General features: G+C 36.6%; 2 protein-coding genes across 2 annotated transcripts in view; one reads left to right on the top strand and one right to left on the bottom strand.

Moving 5' to 3' along the window:
- LRRC9 (leucine rich repeat containing 9) overlaps positions 1-12,607 on the bottom strand; it is a gene marked incomplete at both ends in the record, with an annotated part of 100,909 nt that extends 88,302 nt beyond the window's left edge. Inside the window, 6 exons of the mRNA XM_080808574.1 lie at positions 4,600-4,782; positions 9,688-9,758; positions 10,062-10,125; positions 10,665-10,805; positions 12,081-12,299; positions 12,560-12,607. Coding sequence (XP_080664700.1) covers positions 4,600-4,782; positions 9,688-9,758; positions 10,062-10,125; positions 10,665-10,805; positions 12,081-12,299; positions 12,560-12,607 — 726 coding nt within the window. The remainder of the gene's footprint in view (positions 1-4,599; positions 4,783-9,687; positions 9,759-10,061; positions 10,126-10,664; positions 10,806-12,080; positions 12,300-12,559) is intronic.
- The window catches only part of RTN1 (reticulon 1), a gene marked incomplete at its 5' end in the record, with an annotated part of 387,521 nt that overhangs the window by 115,205 nt on the left and 254,716 nt on the right, over positions 1-17,600 (top strand). The window lies entirely within an intron of this gene.

Below are 17,600 nucleotides of genomic sequence, written 5' to 3'. Positions count from 1 at the left end.
TTGGTAGCATGTGGATAATCAAAATCCCAACAGAATTAATTGATGTAAAAGATGGAATAGACACAAATACGTGGCATGATGAACAGGCCAAAAGAATTCCCTTGCCCATGCATATTATGAGGTTCTGAAATCGAAATGACTCAATTCCTCTGTAAAAAATAAGGCATTAATAACACAGAACACTTCAGGGGGAAAAAAAAGTGTTTTAGGATAATTAAGGTATAAAAAATTCCTGATAAAGAGGAGCTTATTTTGGAAGTGCAACTGAATTAGAAGAAAAAAGGGAATGGCAAGTCGTGTTTCTTAATTTTTGATGGTTTGGAGAAAATGGAAAATCCAATAAAGAATGCTTTGAGTCAGTGGCAGCTAAAAAAATTTCTGTTGAATTCTAAAATGGGAGAACATGGGTAGAGATTGGACTGCTACATAAAATATAAGACGCCAAGTTAAATTTGAACTTCAGGTAAACAGTAAATAATGTTTGAGTATAAGTGAATAAGTATAACTAAGTTTAAGAAGTATGATATTAAAACATTATTTGTTGCTTATCTGAAATTTAAATTTAACTTGGGAATCTCTTAAGCGGGGGACAAAAAAAATACTGCTTTTCTTTAGCTTTTAATCTTTTTAAAGGTTTTATTTGAGAGAGAGAGCGAGCGAGAGAGAAAGAGCCCAAGTTAGTGGGGGGGGGGCAGGAGCAGAGGGACAGGGAGAAACAGAAACCCTGCTGAGCAGGGACCCTGAGATCATGACGTGAGCCGAAGTCAGAGGCTAAGCCAACTGAGCCACCCGGGCACCCCTAATTTTTATTTTTGAATAATATATTCATGTTTTAAACATCAAAATAATTGAAGAGTGTACAATGAAAAGTCTACTTCCCACACCTGTTTCCCATCTGCCCAGTTGCCCCACCTTCCACAGATATCTACTGATTTCAGTTTCTAGTATATCCCTGCACAGTTTCTTCTACTGTACTTCTATATTTTATTAAGAATATACCTATGTCTGGATTTAGGAACATACATTGTGAGATTTTACTATTCCTGAACTCTTTCAAAATCACTTTCAGTGTTACAACAATAAATAAAAGTTATCAAACAGTTTTTTTGTCTGTGTTTGAGGATATATACTAACACTTTGGAAAAGCGGGAAAGACTATGTTGTAAATTGTAAATACATGGCAAACTGACTTTGTAGGCTACTATACTCAGTTTGCTTTTTTGTGTTTGGACTTTTGAGAATGTCGAACTCATTTTTCACTCACTTCCATTTTGGTAGAATTACTTATTTATTACAGTAAGAAATTTTTTTTGATAGTCTAACTGTAATGTTAAATCCAGTCGCATGTTTATACTAACAAAATTTGTTCCATTTGCTTCTTTGATTACCGAAAAGAATGAAAAGTCATAGGCTCAACTATAGTTTCATAGTAATTATTTTTATAGTATTTAACAATTAAAATGGGTTTTATGCCCATTAACTCACTGCATCTCTACAATAACAGGACAGGGACTATTTTTATCATCACTATTTTAATAGTGCAGAAAACTGAAGTTTGAGAAGGGAAAGGCCTTGCCAAATGACTGGTTGTAATGGATACAACTAGAGCTTGAATCCAAGTCTTCTGTTTTGAACTCCCATATTCTTCCCTCTTTCCCATGCTGACTCCATGGTGATCCTCCTGACTTTACTTGCCGCTTATAGTTTACACAAATGACTCACAGTCATGGGTGAAAATTTGAAGCATCAACAGTACTCTCTGCTCAAGGGCTTATCACACTGGAGAATTGCTACAACCTGGCACAACCTGTCTTCTCATGAATGGTAATGAAGAAAAAGTATCTTGGGAATCCATATGCAATCCTTAAATAAAAATACTTTGAATTTGAAAAGTCATCCTGATCTAAATAAAAACCTGAGCTATATTATATATCTTATTTTTGCCTTAAAAGGGTAAAGAAAGAGAAGATATAAGGAAATATGTAACAATTCCTTATTTTATTCTTTTAATGATAGTACTTCTGATATATAGAAGACTAAACCAAATGTTATGACAATCTTAGCCAGAATGTCAAAAGAACCTACCTCTCTTACTTCTCCTCTTCCATCTCTTCTCCAGGTTCCTCTTCTCTCCCCAGTCTCTAACACCCAACCAACACACTTCCCCCTTTACACCATTCCCTGGGTGATTTCTCCAGTCCCTGGCTCTATGCACCATCTATCTGCCTTCAACTCTCATATTTGTATCTCCAACCCTGGCAACTCTCTTAAATAGCAGACTCATATACCCAACTACTTACTGAACATATCCTCTTAGATGTTCAAAAGATTGCTCAAAATTTACATGCATAAGAGGCACTTGGGTGGGTGGCTCAGTCAGTTAAGTGTCGGACTCGATTTTGGCTCGGGTCATGATCTCAGGGTTATAAGATCAAGCCTGCATCAGGCTCTGCTCTCAGAGGAGAACCTGTTTCTCTCCCTCTGCCCTTTCCCCCACTTGCATGTGGGCATGCTCTCTCTCTCTCTCTAAAATAAATAAATCTTTAAAAAATTTTTACATGCTTAAAATTAAGCCATGATTTTTCCTTTTAACCTACTCCTTCCCTATTCTTCCTCATGTCATTAAGAGCAACTTCTTCCCTCCTTCAGTTGCTAAGGCCAGTAACTTGGAATTACTCTGTTTCTTTCCTCTGCACCTCACATCCAATCTATCAGCAAATCCCGATGGGTTCCGCCCTTCTAACTACTACAGAATGTGACTACTTTTTGCCATCTCCTCCACTAACTCTTTGTATCAAACCATCAACACCTTTCATCCCAGTGACTGGGTTCTAACTGGTTTCTCTGCACTTGCCTTTTCCCTCAAATCCTCTATTCTTAATCCATTAGCCAAAAGGATCCCTTTAAAACATAAGTCATTTTGTCTCTCCTCTTTGAAATTTTCCAGGGACTCCACCACACTCAAAGTAAAAGCCAAAATCTTACATCCTACAGTCTCATATGATCTCCCCCCTCCACCATTCCTGTCTTCATCTCTTCTCTTCCTCTCACTTACTCAGCTCCACCTACACTAACCTCCTGTTCTTTAAATATGAGAGGCATGCTCCTGCCTCAAGTTCTTTGCATTTGCTGATCCCTAAAAAGCTTGCTCACTTACTTCCTTCAGGTCTCTGCCCAAGTGCTGCCTGAGGAAATCCTCTCCCAACAATTCTATATACAACAGCCAACACACCTCCTGCTGCCCCCACCAATAATCCTATTTTCTTCTCCCTTGTTTTATTTTTCTCCATAGCATTTATCACTACTGAGGTACTAGTTGTTTTCCTACTTAGGTGCTTATCATTTGTCTTCTCTCATAAGAATGTAAACTCTAAGCAAACAGGGATTTTGTTGGCTTCAGTCACTCTATATCTCCAGGGCCTGAGCTGCACCTGGAAGGTATTAAATATTTGTTGGATAAGTTAATAAGCCAAGTAATTTCATGAAGCATGAACCAGCTCACCTTTGAAGAAACTGCCTAATGTAAAACTCTGAAGATATATGGATATTTTAAAAAATGTGTTACTGTGAATTTTTCCTGTTATTTTTGACTTAACACTGTTAGAGAAGACATTCTTCCCTGAATCTCCAGTGACTCTTCTTATCTGCTAGTAGACAAGAACTCTAGCCCTTTGCTTGATGCTGCAAGACAGTTCATTTTAGGTTGGGGAGGGAGAAAGGATAATCTCAGTTATGGAAAAAAGAGAGGAGAGAATGGAACCTGAGAATAAATCCTCAGGCCAGTAAGAGAAGAGGGACAAGATAAATAAAGGCATGGTTTATATTGAGATGATAGATGAGCCACAAGGACAAGATGGGAGGGCTCATGCTTGGCACTTTCTAGATGCTCAAAACCTTTTTACTGGATGGTTAACTGGATGAGCGAATGTGGCACACTGGACTGTAAGGAGAGGAAGAAATACAGTGTGGAAAGACTATTAATAAATATGGTGAGTTCCTAAGCACTCCATTCTGAAACTATAGAATTCTTTGATGGCATGTGAAAGTAGCCCCTTTACTGGGAGGTTCATTGTCAGTAACAGCCCAGGAATGGCTCTCTCCAAGATGTGAGAGCTCTTCAAGATTTTGGGGGGGGGGGGGTTGATCCACCTGTACGTCTAAGGAATCCCAAACCATCTTCAATTAGATTAAAATCTACCTAATCCTGGCATACTACCATCAACCATGGACATTTTCTAATTTTGATATATAGTATTCCAGATGAGAGGTTTACTTATTTCATTTCTACTTTAGCTAAGCCTTATTAATTTTTATATCTATAGCACTAGTTCAGTTATTCTTAGGACTCATAAAAATCTTTCAGATTTCTTTTGTTTTGTATAAATTATGTTTTTCTATTAATTCACCTTTCAGTACTGTCATCAAATTTGAGATTCTAGTACTAATATTATTATTTATATACATTTATGTGAAATATCCAGCTCACTGGGGCAAAAGCAAGAACTGACAAGATAATACCACCTACCATATGTGGACACAGCCAGAAAGAAGCAGTTAATTAAACTTAAGTCACAGATATCTGATTAGGGATGCACTTACATCTGCCAGTTCCTTGATCTGTCTTGCTGACACATCAAACGTGTCAAGTCTTTGAAGGCTAGGCAAGTGATACAATACATGTGTGGAATAATTGCACAGCAGACAAACTGGATTGGTTTTATATTGAGGATCATTCAGACACAAATCCTTTAAGTGACGCAGCCTGGTCAAGTTAGTGAGGTCCTAAAACAACAGCAATGATAATGTTCAATTAATTAATGGCAACTGTCCCATTTCTAAAGGAGGCATTTGAACACTTAAGATCACCCATAATTTAATGTCATGCATTTTACTATGTGCTTAAACATGTTAAAGTGATTTAGGGGCACCTCAGTGGCTCAGTTAAGTTGTTAAGTATCTGCCTTCGGCTCAGGTCATGATCCAGGGTCCTGGGATCGAGCCCCGAATCGGGCTCCCTGCTCGGCAGGAAGTCTGCTTCTCCCTCTCCCACTCCCCCTGTTTGTGTTCCCTCTCTCACTGTGTCTCTCTCTGTCAAATCAATCACTCAGTCAATCAATCTTTTAAAAAAATGAAATAAAGTGACTTGGATAAATTTCTTTTCTCTGGTGGAAAACATGTCAACTACATGAAGAATAGATAGCAATAACTGAACAGCAGACTCTTCTATATTCAAAGAATATAGAAATATAGTAAATATTCAAAGAATATTTACTAAACCATATATTCTATATATTCTATAACTGGGACCTTGAAGCCAGTCACCTGAGGCACATTTATTAAGACAACGTTGCCTCCTCTGCACAGCCCCTTTGCTAAAAATCCTCCCCAGTGTATCTGTAGGTCTCCTGCTTCCTTTGTTACCATTTCCCACACTTAGCACTCTAGGAACACTGCTTATCATTCTCCTGGGCCACAAGATCTTCTCTTCTCATCAAAGGCTAGGGGACCCCTGTTCTGTTATAATCACCATTGAATTCCTGATTTTTAGGGGTTTTTGTTTCTTTGCTGTTTTTCTATAAATGCCCTTCCTACCATTTAAAGGCAACTGAAACCTAGCTTTCTCCTGAGGGCCTCATTTTCCCCACACCCTGTGCAGGTCGGAGGTAGGGGTAGATTAATAATGCACATCCAGACCAGTGCTTCTCCTGAACATCTTTTATCCTGAGGCTTAAGCCACTGTTTACACCTTCCTTTATTTGGCATCTTGCCCTTGCTTAACTCTTTGGTCTTGTCTCTTCTGTCTCAAACCTGACATTTCATGTTTTGGCTCTACCATACAAGTGGAAGTTGTAGAATGTGCTAGACCCTAACTTATCATTATACCTTCTCTCATGCTGCTGCCTTTGAGTGAACTGAATTTCAACCCAGTTTTACCTCTTAATCTGTCAAGACTCAATCTAGTACCATCTTTTCTGGGAGTCTTGTTTCATCGCCCAAGCGTGAGGCAGATGCTCCTACTATGAACTCTCTTAGCCATTGGGTTTACCTTTGTTATAGAATTTATCTCACCTCTATCACCAACTGCTTACATATACACAGGTCTAGAAGCTAAGGGTCTATATAGGCTTTGGGCCTCAGTCTCTAAGCTAGGAATGGTGGTTATATTTTTTAAGTGTTGAAAAAACTAAAGAAGAACTCACGACAGAGGCCTGGTGGAGGAGGGTACTGTGGTGGGGTTGGCCTTAAACAGATGTAATGCTAGTTAGTAGAATCAAAATCAGAGTTAAGGGAAATCCAAAGCAAAACCCAGGAAGTAATAGTTCTGAAGATAAAGTACAAATGGAATGGGGAAGTAAGTAGTGAAGTCAAGCTCCTAGAGTCAAAAGTAAGACAGGGTCAGGTGGCTGATGTGTGTCCGAACTCTCTGGCCAAGTGAGAACTTGGCTCGCTGGCTGGTACTGAGGCTAGTACTGGGCTCGTGGGAGAAGTGGGACTAAGCAGAGTTGCTCTGAAATGGAGATTTCTGGATAGAGTTGTGCAGAGAATTATTTGGTCAAATTCTGCAGGGGCAAAGGAAGGTAGGCTATCAGACTGTTCCAAGGAGTAAACACTCTCTTTGATTTCTGGGTGGCTGTGTTGCCTTTGACCACCCATCTGAGCTATGATGGTATGAACTCTGAAGTCTTACCCTACCCCCACCTATAGTCTAAAAATCAGATGACACTGCAGTGTATGAAAGCACAAAATCTCACTGAAAGTTAGAGTTATGGTACCTATTATGGATGGAAAGTAGCACAGAAGTTATTCCATCACCACCAGTATAGTATCTTTTTAAGGTGGGTGGAAAGGTTAGAGATAAAAATTCAAGATAATAGTGTTTCAGGGACATTCTTACTGTGAGAATAGTAAAAGTTGCTGTGAATCATGTTTCAGTGTTTTTCTGAAACATTGTTATAGAGAACATTTTAAATTTTATGCCATATAATAAATTTTCACAATCCAATTTTTACCCTTTTTTTTTTGATGAGGAGATTGAAACAGAATAGGTTAATGTAATTCAAGTGATAGTAATCACAAAATAGCAGATCTACTGAGTATTTACTGGGTGCTAGTCATTATTCTAAGAGCCTTACATTATTATTTTATTTAAACTTCATGTTACCACAGTACAATACTGCCTCTGGCTTGTGGCAGTGCTGGAAGAGACAGATCTTTCTATGTAGCTATGCTCTTCCGCACCACAAGGCGGAAGCACATGCTAGCCAGGGTAAGGTAAACTTCTACATGGCTTCTTGGTAGGACAAAACCTTATCTTCACAGCACTCTGGACTTAGCTTCTTCAGCTTTAACTCACAATTCTCTCCCTCACTCTGTTCCAGCCACAGATTTCTAGTTTCTTGAATTTGCCATGCTCTTTCCCCCTCCACTTAGGTCCTTCACACTTTGCCTAGAATGCTCTTTCCCTAGGCACCTCCTACTCATGTCTCATAAGTTAGCTTAAAAATTGCCTCCCACAGCATTCCAAATTTATCTTTCATAGTTCCCTCTGCTCTTCTGCTGATGTTCTCAAATATACCCCTTGATTTCTTACCACCATATCTTCATGCATATTGTTCTCCCCATCTTAGAATGTCTACTTCCCACTGCATGTATATATATATTTAGTAATCTCTATACCCAATGAGAGGCTTGAACTCATGACCCCAAGATCAAGAGTCCCTCTGAATGCATTATAGAAGATCCTCCTCCAATGCCTATTGAAATTCTGTCAGCCCCTCAGTGTTCACATCAAATCTTTCCTCTTGAATTTGACCAATAAAATTTTGTTTAAACTTTGTATGTTTTTAAAACTTTTGGTTAAAGTGTTTATAACATTCTGCCTCATTCTATAGCTGTTTGGTATCTAATAGTCTTCTCTGAGTGAGCAAATGTGTATTTTCATAATGATCAATTCAAAATTATTTTTAGAGTGAATTTATTCATCTTTGTTACTGTCTAGAGGAAGTGTTTGAGTATGCACTTTTTTTTTTAAAGATTTTATTTATTTATTTGACAGACATAGATCACAAGTAGGGAGAGAGGTAGGCAGAGAGAGAGAGAGGAGGAAGCAGGCTCTCCACTGAGCAGAGCGCCCGATGCGGGGCTCAATCCCAGGACCCTGAGATCATGACCTGAGCCGAAAGCAGAGGCTTTAACCCACTGAGCCACCCAGGTGCCCCGAGTATGCACTTTCAACTGGACACTGTCAAAATTGTAAATGCCATATGTTTTCACCTACATTACATGCCATAAACATTAAGTCTTTTTGTTTTCCTCTCTTTCATTCAAACGTTTATTGATACTTTACATGTAAAATACTGTTTTAAGCATTGTGGATACAGCAGTGAACAAAACAGGCAAGGTTCCTGCACTCATGGAGCTTGTATTCTAGTAAGGGATGTGGATAAGTGCCAAGAAGAAAAACAATGAAAGAGTGATGGGAATGCTTCAGGTTAGGGAGGACAGTAGGGGTTATCGCTATTTTACAAAAATTGGCCAGAAAAGGTATCACTAAGAACATAACATCTGAACAAAATCCTGCAAGAAATGAGGAGATAAGCCATGAAGATATTTACTGGAAGAATATCCCAGAGCAAGTGCAGAGGCCCCAAGGTGAGAGCACTAGCTATGTTCAAGGACAGTGAGGAGACCAGAGTGGCTGGAATGGAGTAAACAAAAGGGAAAGTGGTAGAAGCTGTGGTCAGAGACACAGTGCGAGGGGAGACTAGATTATATAGAATCTTGTGGGCCACTGTAGGAATTCTCTGAAAGAGATGAGAAGCCACGGGCATTTTGAGCAGAACACTGATTTTATCTGACATATTTTTTTAAGGTGCAGGTTTCTACACAGCAGGTTGCTGTGTAGAAAACACTCATAGTAGTGAAAGGGTTACACAGGGAGACCTGTTCAGAGGCTTTCCCCCACCCCCTGAATGCAGGTTAGAGATAATGGTTTCTTGAACCAGGTTAACAGAGATCTAGGTGGTAAAAAATGGTCAGACTGGACATATCTAAAGGTATAGCCAATAGAATTTGCTGATGGATTGGATATGGGTTATGAAGGAAAAAGAGGAGTAAAAAAAATGACTCTAAGGATTTTGGCTTAAGTTATTAGAAAAATGGAGATGCCATTTAGAGAGGTGGAGAAGGCTGCAGGAGAAGAAGTTTCAGTGCAGAGGAAATCAGTTTGAGTTAGGATAGCAGAATGTCTATAGTTCTGGGGAGTTATTAGGGAAAGTAGAAATAGAAATAGTTGTTAGGGAAAGTAGAAAGTTAGGGGTAATAAATGAATAAGACATTTAAAGTCATAAGATGATGAGATTATTGAGATAATGAATACAGATAGTAATGAGAAAAGATCCTGGGACTAACCTGGAGCAGCCCAAAGATATTAGAAGACGAAAAACCAGAGGTGTAGCCAGAAAGATCGGATGAAAACTAAGCTAAGTAAATAGTTTCTTGTTTGGTTTTACTAGTATCAGAGATCATTAGGGCCAACTTAATCAGCTGCCTCTAAAATTTCCTAGAGTATTGAATAGTCCAAAATCATTAAATTGCTCCTTAAGAAGGAACAATTTAGTATATTTTCTGCAATAAGATGGTTCATGACCCAGGTTGTTAAATATAGACTGTTCCACTTAAACATACCTTGAAAGAACATATTTGGTTACCAGAAAGGTTTAATCTTTCCAGTTTTTCATTGGGATCAAGACATCGACCTTTAATTTAAAAAACAAGATGAAAGAAAAATTAAATTAAATTTCCTTTTTTAACCTCCCGTTCATATCCTATTTCGTAGTTGTATATGATCATCATTTCTTGCATATAAGTAAGGCTAACAGTAACACTGTATAGTTAGTAACAACTGATTGATATTTTCACATCCTGTAACCATAGATTTAGAAATGCTCTGCAAAATATCATACAAAAGAATCTAAAAAAAGAAATCTAAGAATGTACTTTTCATACTGATAAAAAATTATTGTAGCATTATCTCATGTTCCAAATGAAATAATACATACCAATGCTGTTTATTAGATTTCCAGCAAGGTTGAGGTCATTTAAATTCTTCAAAGTTTGCAAGCCCTAAAAATTTAGACAATATATCATTTGGAAGAAGTCAGTAAAATATATATTTATAAGTGATCTGATCAATCTGGTTAGTTCTCCAAGTGCTCTGAGCACTGGGTACTGTGTACTCTCACAAGCACAGAAGTAAGTAGGTGCTTTAATGCAGTCATCTTTGTTTCTCTGGAACATGGAGAGAATTATTGGAATAGGGAACAGGGAGGGGAGGGGAGAAGGAAGATGAGTAGGAAGAAAAACACATCACACAGAGTGTGTTTATAATCTTTGGCAAATTATATATACAACTTCGCTAAATCTCCATTTTTTTTTTAACTTTCAAGGAAGAAATAAAATCCTACCTCCCAGGCTTGGTGGGAGGAGTAAAGAAAACACGGTATATGAAGTTTTCTACACATTAAAAATGCTATATACATGTTAGTTTTTCTTAACAATAATTAAGCTAGTCATAAATATGTCCTTATTATGATCTTGGACATTGTGATTAAAACTCCACAGGGGTAACTGACTTTACATACAAATGACTGAAATAATCTTACCTCAATATTTTTAATTGTATTGTGATTCAGCCAGAGAACCTCCAATCTGAATAATTTCTCTAAATTTTCTATTTTGGAAATTTTATTATAATATAAATACAGTTTTTCTAAATTTCTACATTCTTGAAGACCTCCAATTTTCTGTTAAAAAAAAAAGAGACTGAATAGTGTTAACTTATGTTTTGGCATTATCCTTTTAATAAACTAGATTATAAGTACATTTTCTTTTTAAAATCACATTTTATTGCAAAAATCTGTATCCAACAAAATAAACTAAACATTTTAAAGATTTTTAAAATGTATTTATTTTAGAGAGAGAGAGACAGCACATGCACATGAGTTGGGGGGAGGGGGTGAAGGAAAGGAAGAAAATCTCAAGCAGACTCCACTCTGAGCTCGGAGTCTCAGGCTGGGCTCCATCTCACAACCCTGAGATCATGACTTGAGCCAAAATCAAGAGTTGGACACTTAACCAACTGAACCACCCAAGAGCCTCAAAATGAACTAAACATTTTAAAAGAGAAAACATACAATCCTTCTACCTAAATACAACTATTTCCAATGTTCACCTTCTTTTAAAATTTTAATTCTATATCTATTTTTATATTATAATCATGATACCTATATAATTTTGTGGATTTTTTTAAACTTAAGACCATCTAAAACGTTTGTGTAATCATTCAAATAATATTTAATAATTACAAAATATTATATAAGCTATAATAACATTCTTAAAAATACCTGTATGTGTGAAATATTTGTTTCAAATTTTTAACTATTATAAGTAGTACTGCAACAGGTAACTTTATGTTGTTTTCTGCTGTTGATTTACTCTTCTAGGATTAAATCTTGAATTAGGAATTTCTGAGTCAAAAGAAAAGGTATGAACCTTTCCTTGACTCATGATACCTTTTGCAATCTTGCTTTTCACTACCGATATTACAATTTTCTTTTTCTTTTTTCAGATTTTATTTTTAGGTAATCTCTGTACCCAAGGTGGGCTTGAATTCATAACCTCAAGATCAGGAGTTGCATGCTCCCCTGAGCCAGCCAGGCACCCCTAGATGTTATAATCTTCACATAATCAATAGTGAGTGACTAAGTAAACCAATTTAAATCAATTTACTACTAAGCAATACTGGGCATTATTTGATCTGATATGATTACTATAAAGTAGAATGTCTACATTTTGAGTCTTTGTTTCTATTTTCTCCTTTTAGAAATCTATTTCTGTATTTTACCCATTTGTTTTGTTTGTTTTGATTTACTGGGTAAAGGGTTTTATTTTACTTCATCATGTATGGCCCTCTCCATCTGTTTTGATCCATGACTCACACATATATTTCAAGGAACTATTTTTCCAAGGCCAAAGAATTCAGCATAAAATACTTCATATATGGTTATGTTTAGACTTACCTCTATGCAGCATTCAGCAATCCAGAGTTCTTTAAGTCGTAAACAAGTTTCTAGCCCTGAAATTTCTTTTATATCTTGAGCAACAACTGTGAGACTTGTTAAATTAGGAAATAATGATAATCCAACTATACGGGGATACCCTGAGAAAAACATCTCCAGTTTTGAAGTATCTGATCCTTCTTGTCCAACCATCTCATAAGACAAACCATTGCATAAACACTGTTTCAAAAAAAGAAATTGGGTTATTGCCTATTTAAAGTAATTTAAAAATTATTTTGCTATTAGAAATTATAAACTGTCAATTGCACTGATGTCATTTTAACTCATAAGAAGGAAAGTTATACCAAATATATGGTTTTTCTCTACTTCCAAAGGTCATGGGGTAGAAGAAATCTAGATAAGCTCCAGAAAGGAGTGTAAAAATGTTCCATTTAATATTCTTGCAAATGTAATTGAAAAGAAATTTGGCTTTGACTCACCAGTTCTTTAATTATTTCTTCCTGGTTTAGGTTTTCACATTCAACCATCTTCCATTAAAAATAAAGGTCATAATAATATATCTGTTAAGGAAAATGAAAAGTTGAAATAAGACAAATTCTAGAGTCATGTTATTCCAAGTTGAAGGGGCCTTAAAGCTACTTAGGTGGAATTACCCATATGTAGCCTGAAATTTTCACACAGTATAATACCAGCTATCTGTCTGGTCCCCGAGACAGTCCATTCCATCTCTGAAGTTTTTTGTTAGAAAATCAATTTATTTTGAATTTAATTCTGTGTCTCCATAAGTCCACTCCATTGTTATTTTACTCCCCCCCCCCCGAGTTCAAATAAGACCAGTGTTGTTTTTTTCCATGTCATAAGCCTTTCATACTTGAATAACATGGTCATCTCTCGTCTACAACCTTACCTCACTCCCTACCCCAGTTCATCTCTTTAGTTCTCTCACAAGAGATAACTGTTTCTGTCCTTTGAACAGGATCCAGTGTATCCTTCCTATTATACTGCTGTGTCTAAAACTGAACATAGCTCTCTAAGTGTACTAGCAAAGAAAAGAAACCTCAGGGTTTTGTGACATACCTAGCATGGGAATAAATATTTAATAAAATGAATTAGCCAATATTTTCATTTTAGATTATATGAACTGCTTAATACCTAAGTAGCTATAATAAAAACTCAATTTTTGATAATTTCTAATATATTCATTATATTATTCCAGATATATATTTTTAAAATATAGGAATCTAGGGGCACCTGGGTGGCTCAGTTAAGTGTCTGCCTTCAACTCAGGTCATGACCCCAGGGTCCTGGAATTGAGCCCCTCATTCGACTCCCTGCTCTGTGGGAAGCCTGCTTCTCCTTCTACCACGCCCCCTGCTGTGTTCCCTCTGTGCTATCCTCTCTTTCTATCAAATAAATAAAATATTTTTAAAAAATAAAATAAAATATAGGGATCTAGGCTTTAATATGATGACATGACAAAGCAAAATATAGGTATGATGTATATTGTGATCCCACTTTTTACAATTCCTCTGTAGTTATGTATGGGTGTACATCTGTGTGTATATGTATATATATGTATACACATGTGTGTATGATTACATAAGGAGAAAATATGTAAAGATACATACTAAATTGTTAACATGAGTTGCCTTGGATGCAGGAAAAACTAGTGTGGTTATAATAGACATGAGAGGTTGGATAGGGATAGAGCTAGGTAAAAATGGAAAAGAAAAAAAAACTTCTTAAAAGTGTGTTTAGTACTGTATAGTATGAATATATAAACCATTTATATTAATTCTACTATTAGTAGATGTTTGGAATGTCTCCAGTTTGGAGATCAATAGTGCTTCCCTGAACAGTTTTATCATGCAAGACATTAGGTCCACTTAAGTCTGAGTTTATACCTAGAAGTGGAATGAGAAAGAAACTATTGTTGTATACAACATGGATGTTCCCACAAACACAAGCTGAGCAAAGGAAGATACACACACAGTGAGGTTTATACCGTGTGGCTCTGTTCACATAAAATTTGAAAACAAACCAATCTATGGTATTAGAAGAAGTTAGATAATGGTTACCTCTCCGGGTGAGTGACCAGGAGGAGGTAAAGAGGCTCCAGAGTGCTGATGAAGATGTATTTCATGATCTGTGTGCTAGTTAAAGGAATGCATTCACTTTGAGAAAATAAAATTAGATATCTAAGATTTGTGTGATTTCTATATATATATTATACTTAAAATGAAATTTTAGTTAAGTATTTATTTAAAAAGCATATGCTCACTTTCATTCATTCATGCAAAATTATATACATGTACAGGTGTACACATAAATTAAAATTTTAAGAAAAAAAAAAGATGGTGACTTGTGTCCTTGTATCTACCTACCCTCTCTCTCCAAATCTTACTAGAATGAGTAGGGAAATATGAAAATAAGAAAACAATGTGTAGCAGTGCTAGGAAAAGAGCACTGATTGCCAGAGATGTTGAGAAAGGTATTTTGTTGTTGCTTTATTTAAATTCCAGTATAGTTAACACACAGTGATAAATTAGTTTCAAGTGTACAATATAGTGATTCAACAATTCTATATATTATGCAGTGTTCTTATTGATAAGCGTACTCTTAATCCCCTTCACCTACTTCACCCATTCACCCACCTCCCCTCTGGTTATTTGTTCTCTCTAGTTGAAAGTCTGTTTTTTTTGGTTTGTTTCTTTCTTTTTTTTTTTTACTTTGTTCATTTGTTTCTTAAATTCCACATATGAGTTAAATCATATGGTACTTGTCTTTTTCTGACTGGTTTATTTAACTTAGCATTAACTCTCTAGATCCATCCATGTTGTTGCAAATTGCAAGATTTGGGGTTGTTTTGTTTTGTTTGCTGAATATTCCAGTGTGTGTGTGTGTGTGTGTGTGTGTGTACCAACTCTTCTTTATCCATGCATCTATCAATGGATACTTGAGATGCTTCCACAGTTTGGCTATTATAAATAATGCTGCAGTAAACATAGGGGTACATATATCCCTTCGAATTAGTGTTTTCCTATTTGGGTAATATCCAGTAGTGCATCTACTGTATCATAGGGTAGTTGCTAAAAATATCATAGCCATTTTTAACTTTTTGAGGAACCTCTATACTGTGTTCCACAGTGGCTGCACCAGTTTGCATTCCTACCATCACTGCATGAGGGTTCCTTTTTCTCCACATCCTTGCCAACATCTGTTGTTAATTTTAGCCATTCTGACAGGTGTGAGGTGATATGTCATTGTACTTTCAATTTGCATTTCCCTGATGATGAGTGATGTTGAGCATCTTTTAATGTGTCTTTTGGCCATCTGTATGTCTTCTTTGGAGAAATGTCTGTTCATGTCTTCTGCCCATTTTTAAATTGGAATATTAAGTTTATTGGTGTGTTAATATTTTGGATACTAACCCTTTATCAGATATGTTGTTAGCAAATATCTTCTCCCATTTAGTAGGTTCTCTTTTAGTTTTGCTGATTGTTGCCTTTGCTGTGCAGAAGCTTTTTATTTTGATATAGTCCCAATAGTTTATTTTTGCCTTTGTTTCTCTTACCTCAGGAGACATATTTAGAAAGATGTTGCCACAACCAAGGTCAGAGAAATTACCGCCTGTGCTCTCTTCTAGCATTTTTATGATCTCAGCTCTCACATTTAGGCCTTTAATCCATTTTGAATTTATTTTTGTGTATGGTGTAAGAAAGTGGTCCAATTTCATTCTTTTGCACGTAGCTGTCCAGTTTTCTCAACACCATTTGTTGAAGAGACTTTTTCCCATTACATATTCTTGCCTCCTATGTTGAAGCTTAATTAACCATATAATTGTGGGTCTATTCCTGGGTTTTTTATTCTGATCCATTGATCATTGTGTCTATTTTTGTGCCCGTACCATACTGTTTTGATTACTATAGCTTTGTAACATAACTTGAAGTCTGAGTTGTGATACCTCCAGTTTGTTTTTCTTTTTCAAGATTGCTTGGCTATTTGGGGTCTTTGTGGTTCCATACAAATTTTAGGATTGTGTGTTCTGTTGGCATGTTGACAGGGATTACATTAAGCCTAGTGTAGATTGCTTTGATTAGCATAGACATTTAAACAATATTTGTTTTTCCAACCCATAAGCATGGAATATCTTTCCATTTCTTTGTGTTGTCTTTAATTTCTGTCATCAGTGTTTCATAGTTTCAGAGTACAGGTCTTTCACCTCTTTCGTTAAATTTATTCCTAGGTATTTTATTAGACAAAGGTCTTTTGAATAGAAATGAAGTAGGCAGCATGAGACTGAATACAAACCAGCCACAAATTTAAGATCCCAGGGAAAGAAGTTTTACAACTATGCTAAAAACTCCTCAAACTCAGAGCTTCAGTGATTGTGAAGAAGGTGGCTGTAAGCGATCCAAGGGAACCAAATCAAAGGACTTTGAGATCTGTATCCGGTCTCAGGCTTTGTAAAGTGGAGGTGCAGTATGACCCTGCTGAATTGAGGAGAGGAGGAGCTCCAGCTAACACCACAAAGAAAAAATACAGCCAGAAAATTATCCTGGAATCTCTACCAGTTCATTCACTCATTCATAAATGTATGTGTTGATATACTGATACAGCTACCAGTCAGAAAATGACAGGGGTAGAAGAAAAGGCTTTTCCAATAAGAGCATCTGGGCAAGGAGCTGAAGGAAATGAGGGAGTGTGAGCTATGAGGAAATCTGGGGGAAAATATACCCAGGCAGAGGGAAGAGCACATGTTAAAAAAAAAAAAAAAGGTGAAAGGATACTTGGCATGTTTGCAGAATAGCAAGGAAAATAACATGGCTAGAGCACAGCTAGGGAATGGAGACTGGTAGGATGTGACATCAGAGAGGTAGTGCAGAACCAGATCATGTGCTAGCTTGTGATTTGTAGGCCCTTTGGAGGATTCTAGATTTTATGAGTAAGATGCAAAGCTATGAGGATTTTGAGGGGGAGAGTAATATGTGCTGTCTTAAGTTTTGAAACAGATCACCCTAAAAGGATCTGTTGAAAATAGACTATAGGGGTCTAAGGTAGAAGCAAAGAGACCAGTTAAGAGATAGTTGTAATAATGTAAGTGAGAGAGGATGGTGTTTGTAGTAGGGTGTTGGTAGTGGTGATGGTCAGAAGTAGTTAGAGGATGGACCTATGTTGAAGGTAATACTCATCTTTCCTTCTTTGCTTGCCATCAGCAACTGTCTCTTGACCCCATTCTTAGATACCCCAAGATACTACACCGCAGGATGCAGGAGCCAGGCAAGGGAGCACTAAGCAAGAACAACTTGAAAGGATTTAGATACTCCATCAGAGGCCCATAAATAGATGCAGGCCACAGATATCTATATCTATATCGATATAGATATCGATATAGATATCTACATATATATATAGATATATATATGTGTGTGTATATATATCTACATATATATATATATAATATGTAAATACTTGGTGTACATGACCAGAGTATAATAATAATTAGGGTGTAAAGCACCA

This window comes from Martes martes, assembly GCF_963455335.1.
Source record: "Martes martes genome assembly, chromosome: 7".
NCBI classification, from domain to species: Eukaryota; Metazoa; Chordata; class Mammalia; order Carnivora; family Mustelidae; genus Martes; species Martes martes.
Note: the sequence above shows the minus strand (reverse complement) of the source record. Positions and strands in the feature narration are given on the sequence as shown.